This window comes from Nicotiana sylvestris, chromosome 1, assembly GCF_000393655.2.
Source record: "Nicotiana sylvestris chromosome 1, ASM39365v2, whole genome shotgun sequence".
NCBI classification, from domain to species: domain Eukaryota; kingdom Viridiplantae; phylum Streptophyta; class Magnoliopsida; order Solanales; family Solanaceae; genus Nicotiana; species Nicotiana sylvestris.
Window position 1 is genome coordinate 47,413,185 of NC_091057.1, and position 10,965 is coordinate 47,424,149.

The window sequence follows — 10,965 nt, forward strand, 5'->3', positions numbered from 1 at the left end:
CTCCGTCTTGATTCCAAAATAACTATTTTCACCCATAATCATCCCGCTAGGACTTCATATGTCTAAAATATCAAATTAATACTCATTTAACATATCCACATCTAGTCCGAATGTACGGAATGTTACAGCCGAATAAATATATATTTTTGTACATATATACATTTATGTATGTTATAAATAAAAACTATACAAATTTTATATAATTTTGCAGCTAGGGGTGTACAGAGGAAACTAACAAACCGCACCAACCCGATAATCCGATTCAAACCGAGAAAAAAAATCCGACTATGGTCTGGTTTGATTTGGTTTGGTGTTGGAAAAGAAAACCCGACCATAATTGGTTTGGTTTGGTTTTAACTAAAGAAAGTCAAACCGAAACCATACCAACCCGATATTACATATCTAGAATTTTTTATATATTTAATATATAAATATACTTATTGTGATATAATTTCTAAATATTTCTTAAACTTTTTCATAATTTTATCTTTTAAGGTATTATTATTTCAAGGTTGAACTTAGAACTTTTAAATGTTCTAATAAGTTTATAGCCATTAATATTAGTAATTTAAATAATGCTAACAAAAGCCCAAACACAAAAGATATTCAATTCAATACTAGGAACGACAATGTATTGAATATCTATTTTTTGTTTTAATGATTTAGATAAAAATGCATAACTTATTTTTATTTTTTTCTTTAGCGTTTAGTCATGTAATTAATACTCCCTTATTAGTCTACTTATTTTAGCATTACTTAGTACTTTATATTATGCTTATTTTTATTATGGCTTTTAAATTAGCAATATTTATATTACACAATTTTATTGTCTTTATTGTTGGATATTTTAGAATAATGCCGTGATACATCTCATATTTTGTATTATTTTCTTGAAAAATACCTTATATATTTGTATCTTACTAGGATTAAAGAAATATTTTGAGCACAAGTTATATGTTTTGTGCTACAAATATTTTACCGAATAAAAACCCGAATAACCCGAAAACCCGAGAATACCGAGATTGAAAAACCCGAGTTTTATTGGTTTGGTTTGGTTTGGTTTTTAAATTTAATAACCTGACACAATTGGTTTGGTTTGGTAATTGCAAAACCCGAATCAACCCGACCTATGTACACCCCTATTACAGCTACCGAATGTAAATAATTTCAGCCGCAGGCTAAAAGCGATAGTTAGCCTAACTTATTCCACCTTCTATATGGATAAGTTACATCAAGATTTTAGTATAAAAATAATACCGATAGCTAATACATCTAACTAAATATGGAACAAAATTCAACTAAAATTTTATGGGCATAACCCACCTAATCCCTTAAACCAAACGGCTTAAAGGTATTCATTGTTGGGATGACGGATTTAAGACGAGTAGGTCAAGGGACAAGAGAAGTGTAAAGATCATTGAATTTTCAATCTTCTTTTTCCACAACTCAATCAACTAATAGTGGATCAACTATATGAACTCCCAATTTTGTATCAACTATATTAATTCTCATTGTTTCTGCTGCTTGATTTAAACCCAATCCAAATAATTGTATCTTAAAAAAATCAGGAGTCACCAACAGCAGTCATTCACCAACTGCATTAACCGATTTAGTTTCTGATATTAACTGTTTTGAAATTTTATTTAGCGTCTTAAAAAATTTATGAGTATACAATTTTGATTCTGGCCTGAATGACATCTCCAAGCTACAAACTTTTTAATGTCTGCAAATTTTGGGTTTATGGAGCTAAATCAGGCGGGGGTGACAGTAAGTGACAATTTTTGTATATAACATACAAAATGTATATATATACCAAAAATATACGAATTTTATACATTTTTCGGCTATTATTTTTTCAGCGGCTATACAGTATCATTTTTCTAACACAATTCTCTATTCCAATATGCTTGCACAAGGTTGAAACGAAAGCTCCATAAGGACTAAGGTCAAGTCACAATCTACAAAGAAAGAGAGAAAGAAACCGCAGAGCATGATCTAAAAAGAAATTAGTGCTGAATCCAAGAAGGGGAAGTCGTTCGCTGGAATATTACATTTACTCAAAACTCAAGATGCATAGAAAACACAGAATAGAGCAAGCAAAAAGGGCCATAAAAGATTGGAAGAAGCTAGGCAAATCTCATCTCAAATATCTGAGGCTTTTTTACCTCTTGCGGCGATCTTAGCCATATTGTACAAAAAGTATCAAGCTCCTGATGCAACGCAATCAGGGAGGCAGGATTTACAGAAGTTCGACTTGGACAGGATGTTTCTCCTCCCATGTCGACTGCAGAAGTGCATACAAACATCCTCATTTCACTATGATCTGTGCAAATCATGCCAAGTATTTGAACAAGTTCGGGTTATCTTTGTCTCTCTCTAGGTAATCTCTAGTTATCAAATCTTCAATTCTCTTCTTGATAGCTTTGACGTCAGGCTGAGGAGTTTTTGAAACAAAGAAATTAGCTCAGCTAAACTTGAATAACAAACACTATAATTGAGTAGGAAAAGAACTCATCATGTGGATACCTTGAACATGCGTCCCAACTGCTCAACACACTCCATGACTAGTTGCTGGTAGCCCAATACTTTACGACTCTTCATAATACGCACAATTGAAGCATCTATAGCATACCGCCTATCCTTGTCAACATCTTCAATTACCTTTTTCTTCTCATCCACGGGCGGGAGAGGTATCTGCATTATCATTACACCAAAACCCTCACAGTTCAGTAACGTCAACTCATAATAGAAAGGTTTAACTTAACTCGTCACTAATTATACCTTGATCCTCCTCATTTTGTCAGTGAACTTTGAGTTGAACTCAAAGACATCAGTTGGAGAAATCATTTTGGTGCTTGGCTCCTTGATTAGAATCTTATATTTCGCACATGAAAGAGAATGAAGAAGCCGAACAACATCATCATCTGATAGGTTTAGTTGCGTCATGATTTCCTGATAACTCAATCTATCTGATGCATTAAATAGCAACAGAGCAGAAGCCTATGAAGACGAAGGACGAAGTTTCAATCTTATTTTCTCATTGATAATGTCATAATAAAAAGGCTTCATATAAGCCAATCTGGTCAACTAACCTGATAAGTAGTGACAACGAGCTCAATAGTCTTTGGCTCAAATTTTCCATTTATGTTGCAAGTGCCCAAAGAGTATATCCACGTCAGTTTCCTGTGCTTCGTTTTTGTTTGATAGAACTCCTTGAATACTTCAACACACCTAACCTGATAATAGAGCAGCAGAAAATGTTTCAGTGACATGTTGTTCAAGAAAACCAAGATAAATCAACTGCACGATACCAACTAACAGATTGAAATGATATACCATCTCTGCTGGGAGGTTGAGATCAAAAGACTTGTAGCTGGGCCAGAAGCCAGTAGTCAAGACAGTCACCGTCAAGTCAATTCCAGGATTGGCTGCTGGATTGTTGCTCAAATACTCCTCAAAGCTAGCTTGATTTTCTCTTGCCAATGTCAAATCAGTGACCTGTAGGAAGAGAAGAAGAACGTCACGAGAGAACAAAGCCTCAAATACAGCATAATAATCTGGATGGCATACCATTCCTTCCATCTTTGATGTGAACTGGCCCCCACACTGCTGCTTCAACTTTGTCAGGATACTTCTCTCATGTTCATCATTGGCACTCTTATCAAATAACAACCGCCGGGCTAGCTTTTTCCTGGGAGACAAAAATCGGAAATCATTAAGTTGCAACAGAGAAGCTACTATCCTAGTAGTGGCTGAGAAGCACAGTAGTGGGGAACTCTACCTATAGAATTCTGCAAACAAGTCCTTATCACTAATATATGCTAGCAGCTTTACAACCTGCAAGCGAAATTTATTATCAGCTTTCTCCTGCTGCAGAGGCATGAAGAAAAAGCAGACGTTCTTGAGGGAAAAAAGGGGAAAGGGAGATAGAGAGCAAGAGCTCACCTTCTCCAGAGTCTCTTCAATGGCTTCATCACTCAATTTCTCACTCCCACCTTTTTTGAGAATGTTGTCGCAGAATGTGGCAAGAAGTTCAGCACTTGAGCTACCAGCAACACCCTTGTTGCAGAAGACTTCAAAAGCTTCTTTAAGTGCCTACAAAAGTAGAAAGTGATAAGGGGGGCAGATATTAGCAATCCTAATGCACGGGGTAGAAAAATTAAATTAGACAAAATGCCATGCTCCAATACATACCTTGTGAAAAAGTGTGTGATTTTGGAAACAGTTATTCACATATGCCAAATATTTATCATGAAGCTCAATCACTTTCCGAACAAAAACCTGAAACTTCAGAAGTAAGTTCACCATCAAACACATATTCAAGGACTAGATACCAGATTTACTAAGGGATTACCTGTTCCTGCAAACCAACCACATCTCTCTTCTCTGCCTGTTGAAAAACAGTAGGTGATCAGAAAGAATGCAAGACATTGAGCCATTTCTGTTAAAGGCATTCACAAAGAATCACCAGTCTCATCTTTTATAGAATGATCCACAAAAGAGATCAAAATAACCGACCATAACTATGACATTGTTCTAACTCAGAAGAAGGGGGGAAAAGTTTAAATACATTTAAAAACGATCCATGACAAAATCATTTGTTGGTTCCCTAGTGACAAGTGGCAATTGCTCGTGCTCGTTCTTTCAGGATAAGTATAAAAGTTGACACGGGTTTCTGTTTTAAAGAAACTTCTACTACCTCTTCGCAGTAACATTCCTAACCAACAAATTATCAATGGTCAAGTAGTGGAGGACAAATAAAGTAAACGAAACAACACAATCACAGAGATGAAACCAAACTTTGTGATTTCAAGCTTTTGATACCCAAAAAAAAAGATGTTAACTAGAAATCTCCGAACAAAAATAATAAAAAGGCACAAACAGGAAAAGTAAAATAAGAAGAATAGCAAGATGCACTAATGTAGATATGATGTTAACTAGAAATCTCTGGACAAAAATAATCAAAAGGCGCAAACAGGAAATTTAAAATAAGAAGAATAGCAAGATGCTCTAATGTGCAATAAATTGCTAGTCTTACAAACAATGTAGGATGTGGTACACAATACAATATAGAACTCATCTCCCTTCTTAATGGATTACTGTTATGATTGTCTAGTCACAGATATTGTCACTTTTTTCACTTGGTTTACAATCACTTTGTACTTGATGCACTGTGCAGCAGCATGAGGGCAATTGAATTATGAAATTACAGATAGATATGTTAAATTATCTCTCCCCAGCCCACTTTTTCTCAGTTCATAATAGATACATGTGTTAACTTATGAAATTAAGCTGATTAGACACTTGAATACAAGAACTTGGCATATTAAAATAGCAGAAAATTCTGGTTTGACTTGTTCCAAGTAAGCCAAACTGTTGAAACACTCAAATAAGGAAAGATACTGCTCAATACCAAAGAATTTGAGAAAAGGCTAAATCTACAAACCTTTTTGTTGCTAGCAGCATCTTCAGCCTGTTTTACCAAAGCTGTACCTTCAGCAGTAACATGCTGCATTGAGAAAACTAAGATAGATGAAGTAACTAAGAATTATACAATTCAGGAAAATGTGAGATAATTAGATCACAAACCTGCTTAAATATACTAGCCACAGGGTCTAAGCCTCGAGGAATCTTAGAAAAGAGCCTATACATCCTTGATAAATCTTCGACCTATCAAAATCATGATTTCATTAATGACTGCAAATTTTTCAAAAACCAGGACACTAAGACGCTGCAAAGTACCTTATCATCTCTTAGTAATGCATGGCATCCAGAGTGCTCCTTCTCAAGAAGTTGAGTGGCATACACAGACAACAACTCATGTTGTACTTTCTGTAAAAAACTAAGAGTAGTAAAGTTGCAACTAATAGAATGCTGATTACGCCAGATCCAAAAAGATGGGAACAACAAAAACTATATTTGTCTATAACAGATGCAGTTAGCAACATCCTCCATCTTTAAGGCTCGAGTCCCAGTAAAGCAAAAAGATTAAGAGCTAGAATGAACCTCTAGCAACTTTGTCTCACTACTTGAATGGAGATAATGAGAGACCCTATCCTTCTCCCGTTTCAGGCACTCCTCGGCCTAAAGGAACGTTGACAAGAATATGTAGGTTAACATATGAACGTTAACCAGAAAAAGGATAGATAGAAGTAGCAACGGAGAGAGAGTGATAGAATTAAGGGGTCGCATACGCGGTATACTAACTTTCAGCATATAATCTGGACATGAATCTTCAAGGATCCAGTTAGAAGCTTTGCGTGAATAATAAGCCGCCGTGTCCTTGAGCATTGCAGCTTCAAAATCGTTTTCATAATAATCCATTTGGCCCATTCCAATTTCAACAAATATGTCTAGCACATTCTTCAGTAGAGCTCTATCAATTTGCTCTCCCTCACGCTCTTGATCAATCTGATTAGATGATTGGTATTACTCAATCAAAAGGAAAAAAAAGGTAATGAAAACTCAAAGGAAGCCAAAGAGATACCAGAGATATGACAGCATCCCTGACTTTGCCATTCAACTCTTGGTAGACCTGAAATAGCAAACAGTCGCCAGTAAGATAAATGATAAAATCTTCTAGTAAAAGGACCTGCCAGCAGATGAGTATGTATTGCCAAACTAAAACCCAAATCCTAAAAGAGGCTAAAACCAGAAAACTGAATTGAAAGTCAAAAAAGAAGCCATGAGCTGAACTCAGAGCTTGATAATTTAACCAAGGAATAAGGTGAAGATGTATTAATAGATGACAACAGAAGCAAAATTCTGATTAGAAGAGGAAAAGAGAGGGAGAACCATAAATTACCAGATCGCGGAAGCAAGTTAGTCCAACTTCATTAAGCCCTGGCAGAGATCTCCGGGCAATGAAATAGCGGTCAAGATAATGGAAGAATCGCGATAACCATCTGACCATAACCTTATGGTTCGACCACCTTTTTACTAGCTCTCGCAACATGAACTCGTCATGTTTTTCTCTCAGAGAAGGCAATACCTGATCCAGAAGTAGCACTATTAAAATGATATTTAGGAATGTCAAGATATAACTAGTTGGAGAAACAAACAATTAGGTAAACAAACTTTAAGCCAAATTTGAGTTTTCCAAGATTTTAACCTCCTAAGTGAAATTGCATGCCTAAATTAACAAACGAAGAAATCCATGGAAGTTAGCTGTATTTTGTAACATTTCTCCACTTGCCCCTTCGGCCTTCCCCTTTTCCTATTATGTTCTACGTGATGAAGAAGAAGCAAGAACAGCTTTCTAAATTTAAATCTAATACAACGTAACTCCTCTTTTAAAATCAAATTTAGCAATAGTGTGAATGAAAATTAAAAATAATACACTTGTCGAAAAAGCAGCTTCTGAATTAAATTCATATCCTAAACAAACCTGTTAATGCTATAGAGGTCCCAGTATTAAATGTTTTGACACATGTAATCATAGAGTGCACCAAGAACACTACCCGCACTAACCCCTCTCAGCTTACATGTTCAAAATCCAAAACGCAAAGATGCAACAAAAAGGTTCGCCAGACTCAATTGTATGATAATGGGAAAAAAGTCATTTTCTAAGAGTCAACCAACATACGAAGAGAGCAAACATCCCGGAATGATACATAGATAGCAAAAACATCCCGAAAAAATAAAAATAATGCTTATTCAGCTCCTTTTTCCTCCTTTCTTATACCTCATTAATGCTAATGAAGTGAAATGTGAGTGAAAACCGCAGCTATCCTTACCGTTGCTGTGATATATTCTTCAAAAGATTCACGATATTTGTCATATAGCTGTTGAGAGTAATCATGTGGAGGCTTCTGAGTACACATATTGTAAATTGTCCTGTTAGTTGAATTAAGGAGACAAAAAGTGAACCAAATCCAAGCTATCTACAACGTCAAACCCCAAACAGTGTGGGAGTCTAAAAGGATACGTGTACAGCATCATATAGTCCTCTGAGCTAAACTGTGGCTCTGGCAGCCCTTCTAGAATGTTCTTCAGCTTTGTAATGCCCCTTTGCATGAATTGCCATCCCTGGTCTAAATCGATTGTGGTACGCTGATTCATTGTAATTTCAATATCTTCACAATTCAACAGAATGCAACCCTACTCAAATTTCAAACACCTGTGGAGTTTCCAGACTAAATCATATCATCAACTAAACTCAACAAAAGCTAGAAAGAAAACCAAGCAATCTTTAAGCCAGTAAGAAAATCAGATCAGATTAATATTTGGCTTTACTGTTGAGAAGAAAGGAATATTTGACAACACGGGTGCTCTTATTAAATCCTCAAAGTCTGATGTTGGCAGGCTACAAACATGGCTTCATTGTTGAAATATGGAGCAGAATATTTGGGTTGCAAGGCATCAAAGTTGCAACGGGCACCATATATAGTATCAGGGCCTGTTAAGAATGATGCATGCTTGAAGCGCACAAGTACCTTGAGGCATTTTTGGGTCTCAAGAAAGAGGGAGTAGTAGAAGGACTAAAAATCAACAAAAATAACAACAAACCCAGTAAAATCCTACAAGTGGGGTATGGGGAGGGTAGCATGTATGCAGACCTTACCCCTACCTTGAAGGTAGAGCGGCCGTTTCCGATAGACCCCGGGCTCAAGGAATTATGACTAAACATCAAGAACATAAAAACAGAATTACGTATTTGGAGGCTTAAAATTCAAGCAATACGGAGAAAAAAGAAGATAAAGTAGTCCCAAGAATAAAATCCAATAAAACTTAGTCATCACCAGTAGAATTGCATAAAAAGAACAAATCAAAGGTCAGTCACTGGAATACTCCGAATTACCCACAGTTATAAATGTCCATACTAGCAAGTCTAGTGGATCGTTTATTGCTTCAATATCATTTTGGTCGTCTGAAGATCATTTACCCCTCTGAACTAAATATTTGGTCATAGAGGAATAGGACTTTCAGTATAATGTATTATAGAGCACAAATGAAAAATATATGTGATTGAACAAGTCCAAAAGTTAAAAAGTGCTGAGATAATCCTAAAGTAAAAGTAGTAAAGAAACAGGGGATATCACCATGTCACAGAGAGAGGCCTACAAGAGTATGATACGACCTACATGACCGGAAAAAAAAACCCTAAGACCTCATTCACCATCCATATTTACTTGCCGAAAATGTCTGAAATGGTATTTCATAACTAAATAACCCACACGTCATAGTTCTATCTGTTTCTTTCTTTATTCAGTTATTCATGTGAGCTTGCTACTTATTCATGCTTATTGCCCAGTGAAAAGGAATTCTACTCTAAGTTCCATTTACAAATCGATTCAGCAATTTTTTAGCAAAGCTCTTAGCGCTCTTTGTCCAGAATCCGGAATTTCTCCGGAAACTGCAGGTACCAACACGGTAATAGCATTTTGGTGGCATGAGACATGTCGGCTGGTACCATATGATATATCTGTAGAGCAGTAATTGAGTGACAGATACACACAACATAATTACTTGATCCCTAATGATCCTAACATGGTTCCAGGAGACCCTGACTTGATAGAGAATTCCATAACCAACTTTCTGACCAAGTTATTCCTAGGGCCATATAAACTAGAGCTACCGAAATTAAACATTTTGCCCCAACAAAACATGAGCTAAGGCTATTCAACATTTTTCAGGGTTCCACCTAAAAAAGAAAAAATGTATACAACATTTTTTTCTCATAAAAGTATATAAATAAGAAGTTAAGTTCCATGCACTAATGGTGTTAAAATATTTACACAATCAGGTCATTTATTAGGTAATTATAGGTAAATCTCTTGATAAACATTAATTAATAATCTGGTAAAAATGGTAATTAACTTGCTATCACCAATTAAAATTCACTTATGGTGTATATAACTTAAATCCTATAAATCAGAAAAATAAATAAAACTGAGAAAATAAAAAATAAACACACATCTAAGACACGGAAAAGTGTGCGAACACTAAAGTTTCACGCCGATAATGAAATATAAAAACTCCGGGAAGCAGTGCTTCATATTGAATAGCTAGTTTACATGAATGCCGTGAATAATTGCAACAAATAATAACCAGGAAATGGAACTCAAACCCTACTAGTAATCAACACTAAACCTCCACTATACCTAACCAACGAAAGTACAAAAACTCTTAATCTCAGAATAAATAATAGAATAACAAAAACAACAATACTTAAAACCTTACAGCAGCATAAAACTATTCCATCAATCACAGCTCTGGAAGATCGCCACAAATAAATCACAACATAACCACACAATTTTAACAACTCGAAAAAAAAAGAGCAATAACAAAATCAATCAGAAGCTAAAGAAAAAGCAACAAAACTAACCGCGGCATCAACTATGCACCATACATATATTCATACATACATACACATGTGAACATATACATGTACATCGAATCCGAGCTCATAATTTAACTGGAAAATATACCGAAGATGTCGCCGGAGAGAGAAGGAGTTAGCCGGAGAAGTGATCGGAAAGTCTAGACTCTAGAGCCGACGAGGGCACGCGATGGAAGTGAGAGAATGCATTGATGAGCGGAAGAAAATCGGGTGAGATGTGAATCTCTCTCTTTCCCCTTTTATGCGTTTTTCCTGTTTCCTCCAAAAGTTCCCTCATACTTCTGATTATTTCCATTTTTGCCGCGGTAATTTCTTCGGTTTTTCATTGCGGCTTAATTGCAATTTCAGCCCTACCATTTCTGGTTTTGTGCATTACCATCTCATGTACTTAAATCTAAATTTTCTTGTGGCAATTTTATTATTTTTAGAATAGATAAGAGCACAATGACTAGTCTCTAGCCAAGGGTCTGTCAGAAAGAAAGAATTATAAGAAAATACACATGACTTCACATCATAACAAAAAAATGGCCTAAGTTTTTAAGTTTTACCTCATCTAGCCCATATTGTACATAATTTGAAAGCACTAGCAAATTCAAAATTTGTGTTCTTACAACAATTGCTTC

The 10,965-nt window shown here is 35.7% G+C and overlaps 1 protein-coding gene across 3 annotated transcripts; it reads right to left on the minus strand.

Moving 5' to 3' along the window:
• Positions 1-1,973: 1,973 nt before the first annotated feature.
• LOC104229650 (cullin-1) lies at positions 1,974-10,592 on the minus strand. 3 transcript variants are annotated; one of them, XM_070151763.1, is made up of 20 exons: positions 10,431-10,592; positions 7,928-8,135; positions 7,737-7,836; positions 6,806-6,991; positions 6,488-6,535; positions 6,208-6,411; positions 6,007-6,084; positions 5,743-5,832; positions 5,590-5,670; positions 5,447-5,509; positions 4,355-4,390; positions 4,195-4,287; positions 3,946-4,095; positions 3,782-3,837; positions 3,571-3,691; positions 3,337-3,498; positions 3,093-3,236; positions 2,782-3,000; positions 2,527-2,694; positions 1,974-2,434 (listed from the first exon to the last, which is right to left on the minus strand). In XM_070151763.1, the coding sequence occupies exons 2-20, from the start codon at positions 8,059-8,061 to the stop codon at positions 2,333-2,335; spliced, it is 2,235 nt and encodes a 744-aa protein (XP_070007864.1). In that variant the 5' UTR covers positions 8,062-8,135; positions 10,431-10,592; the 3' UTR covers positions 1,974-2,332. The 3 variants fall into 3 exon arrangements, with proteins under 3 accessions (XP_070007864.1, XP_009780619.1, XP_009780617.1); XM_009782317.2 differs by having other exon boundaries at positions 4,195-4,281; positions 7,928-8,119; positions 10,431-10,591; XM_009782315.2 differs by having other exon boundaries at positions 7,928-8,119; positions 10,431-10,591.
• Between the last annotated feature and the right edge of the window lie 373 nt (positions 10,593-10,965).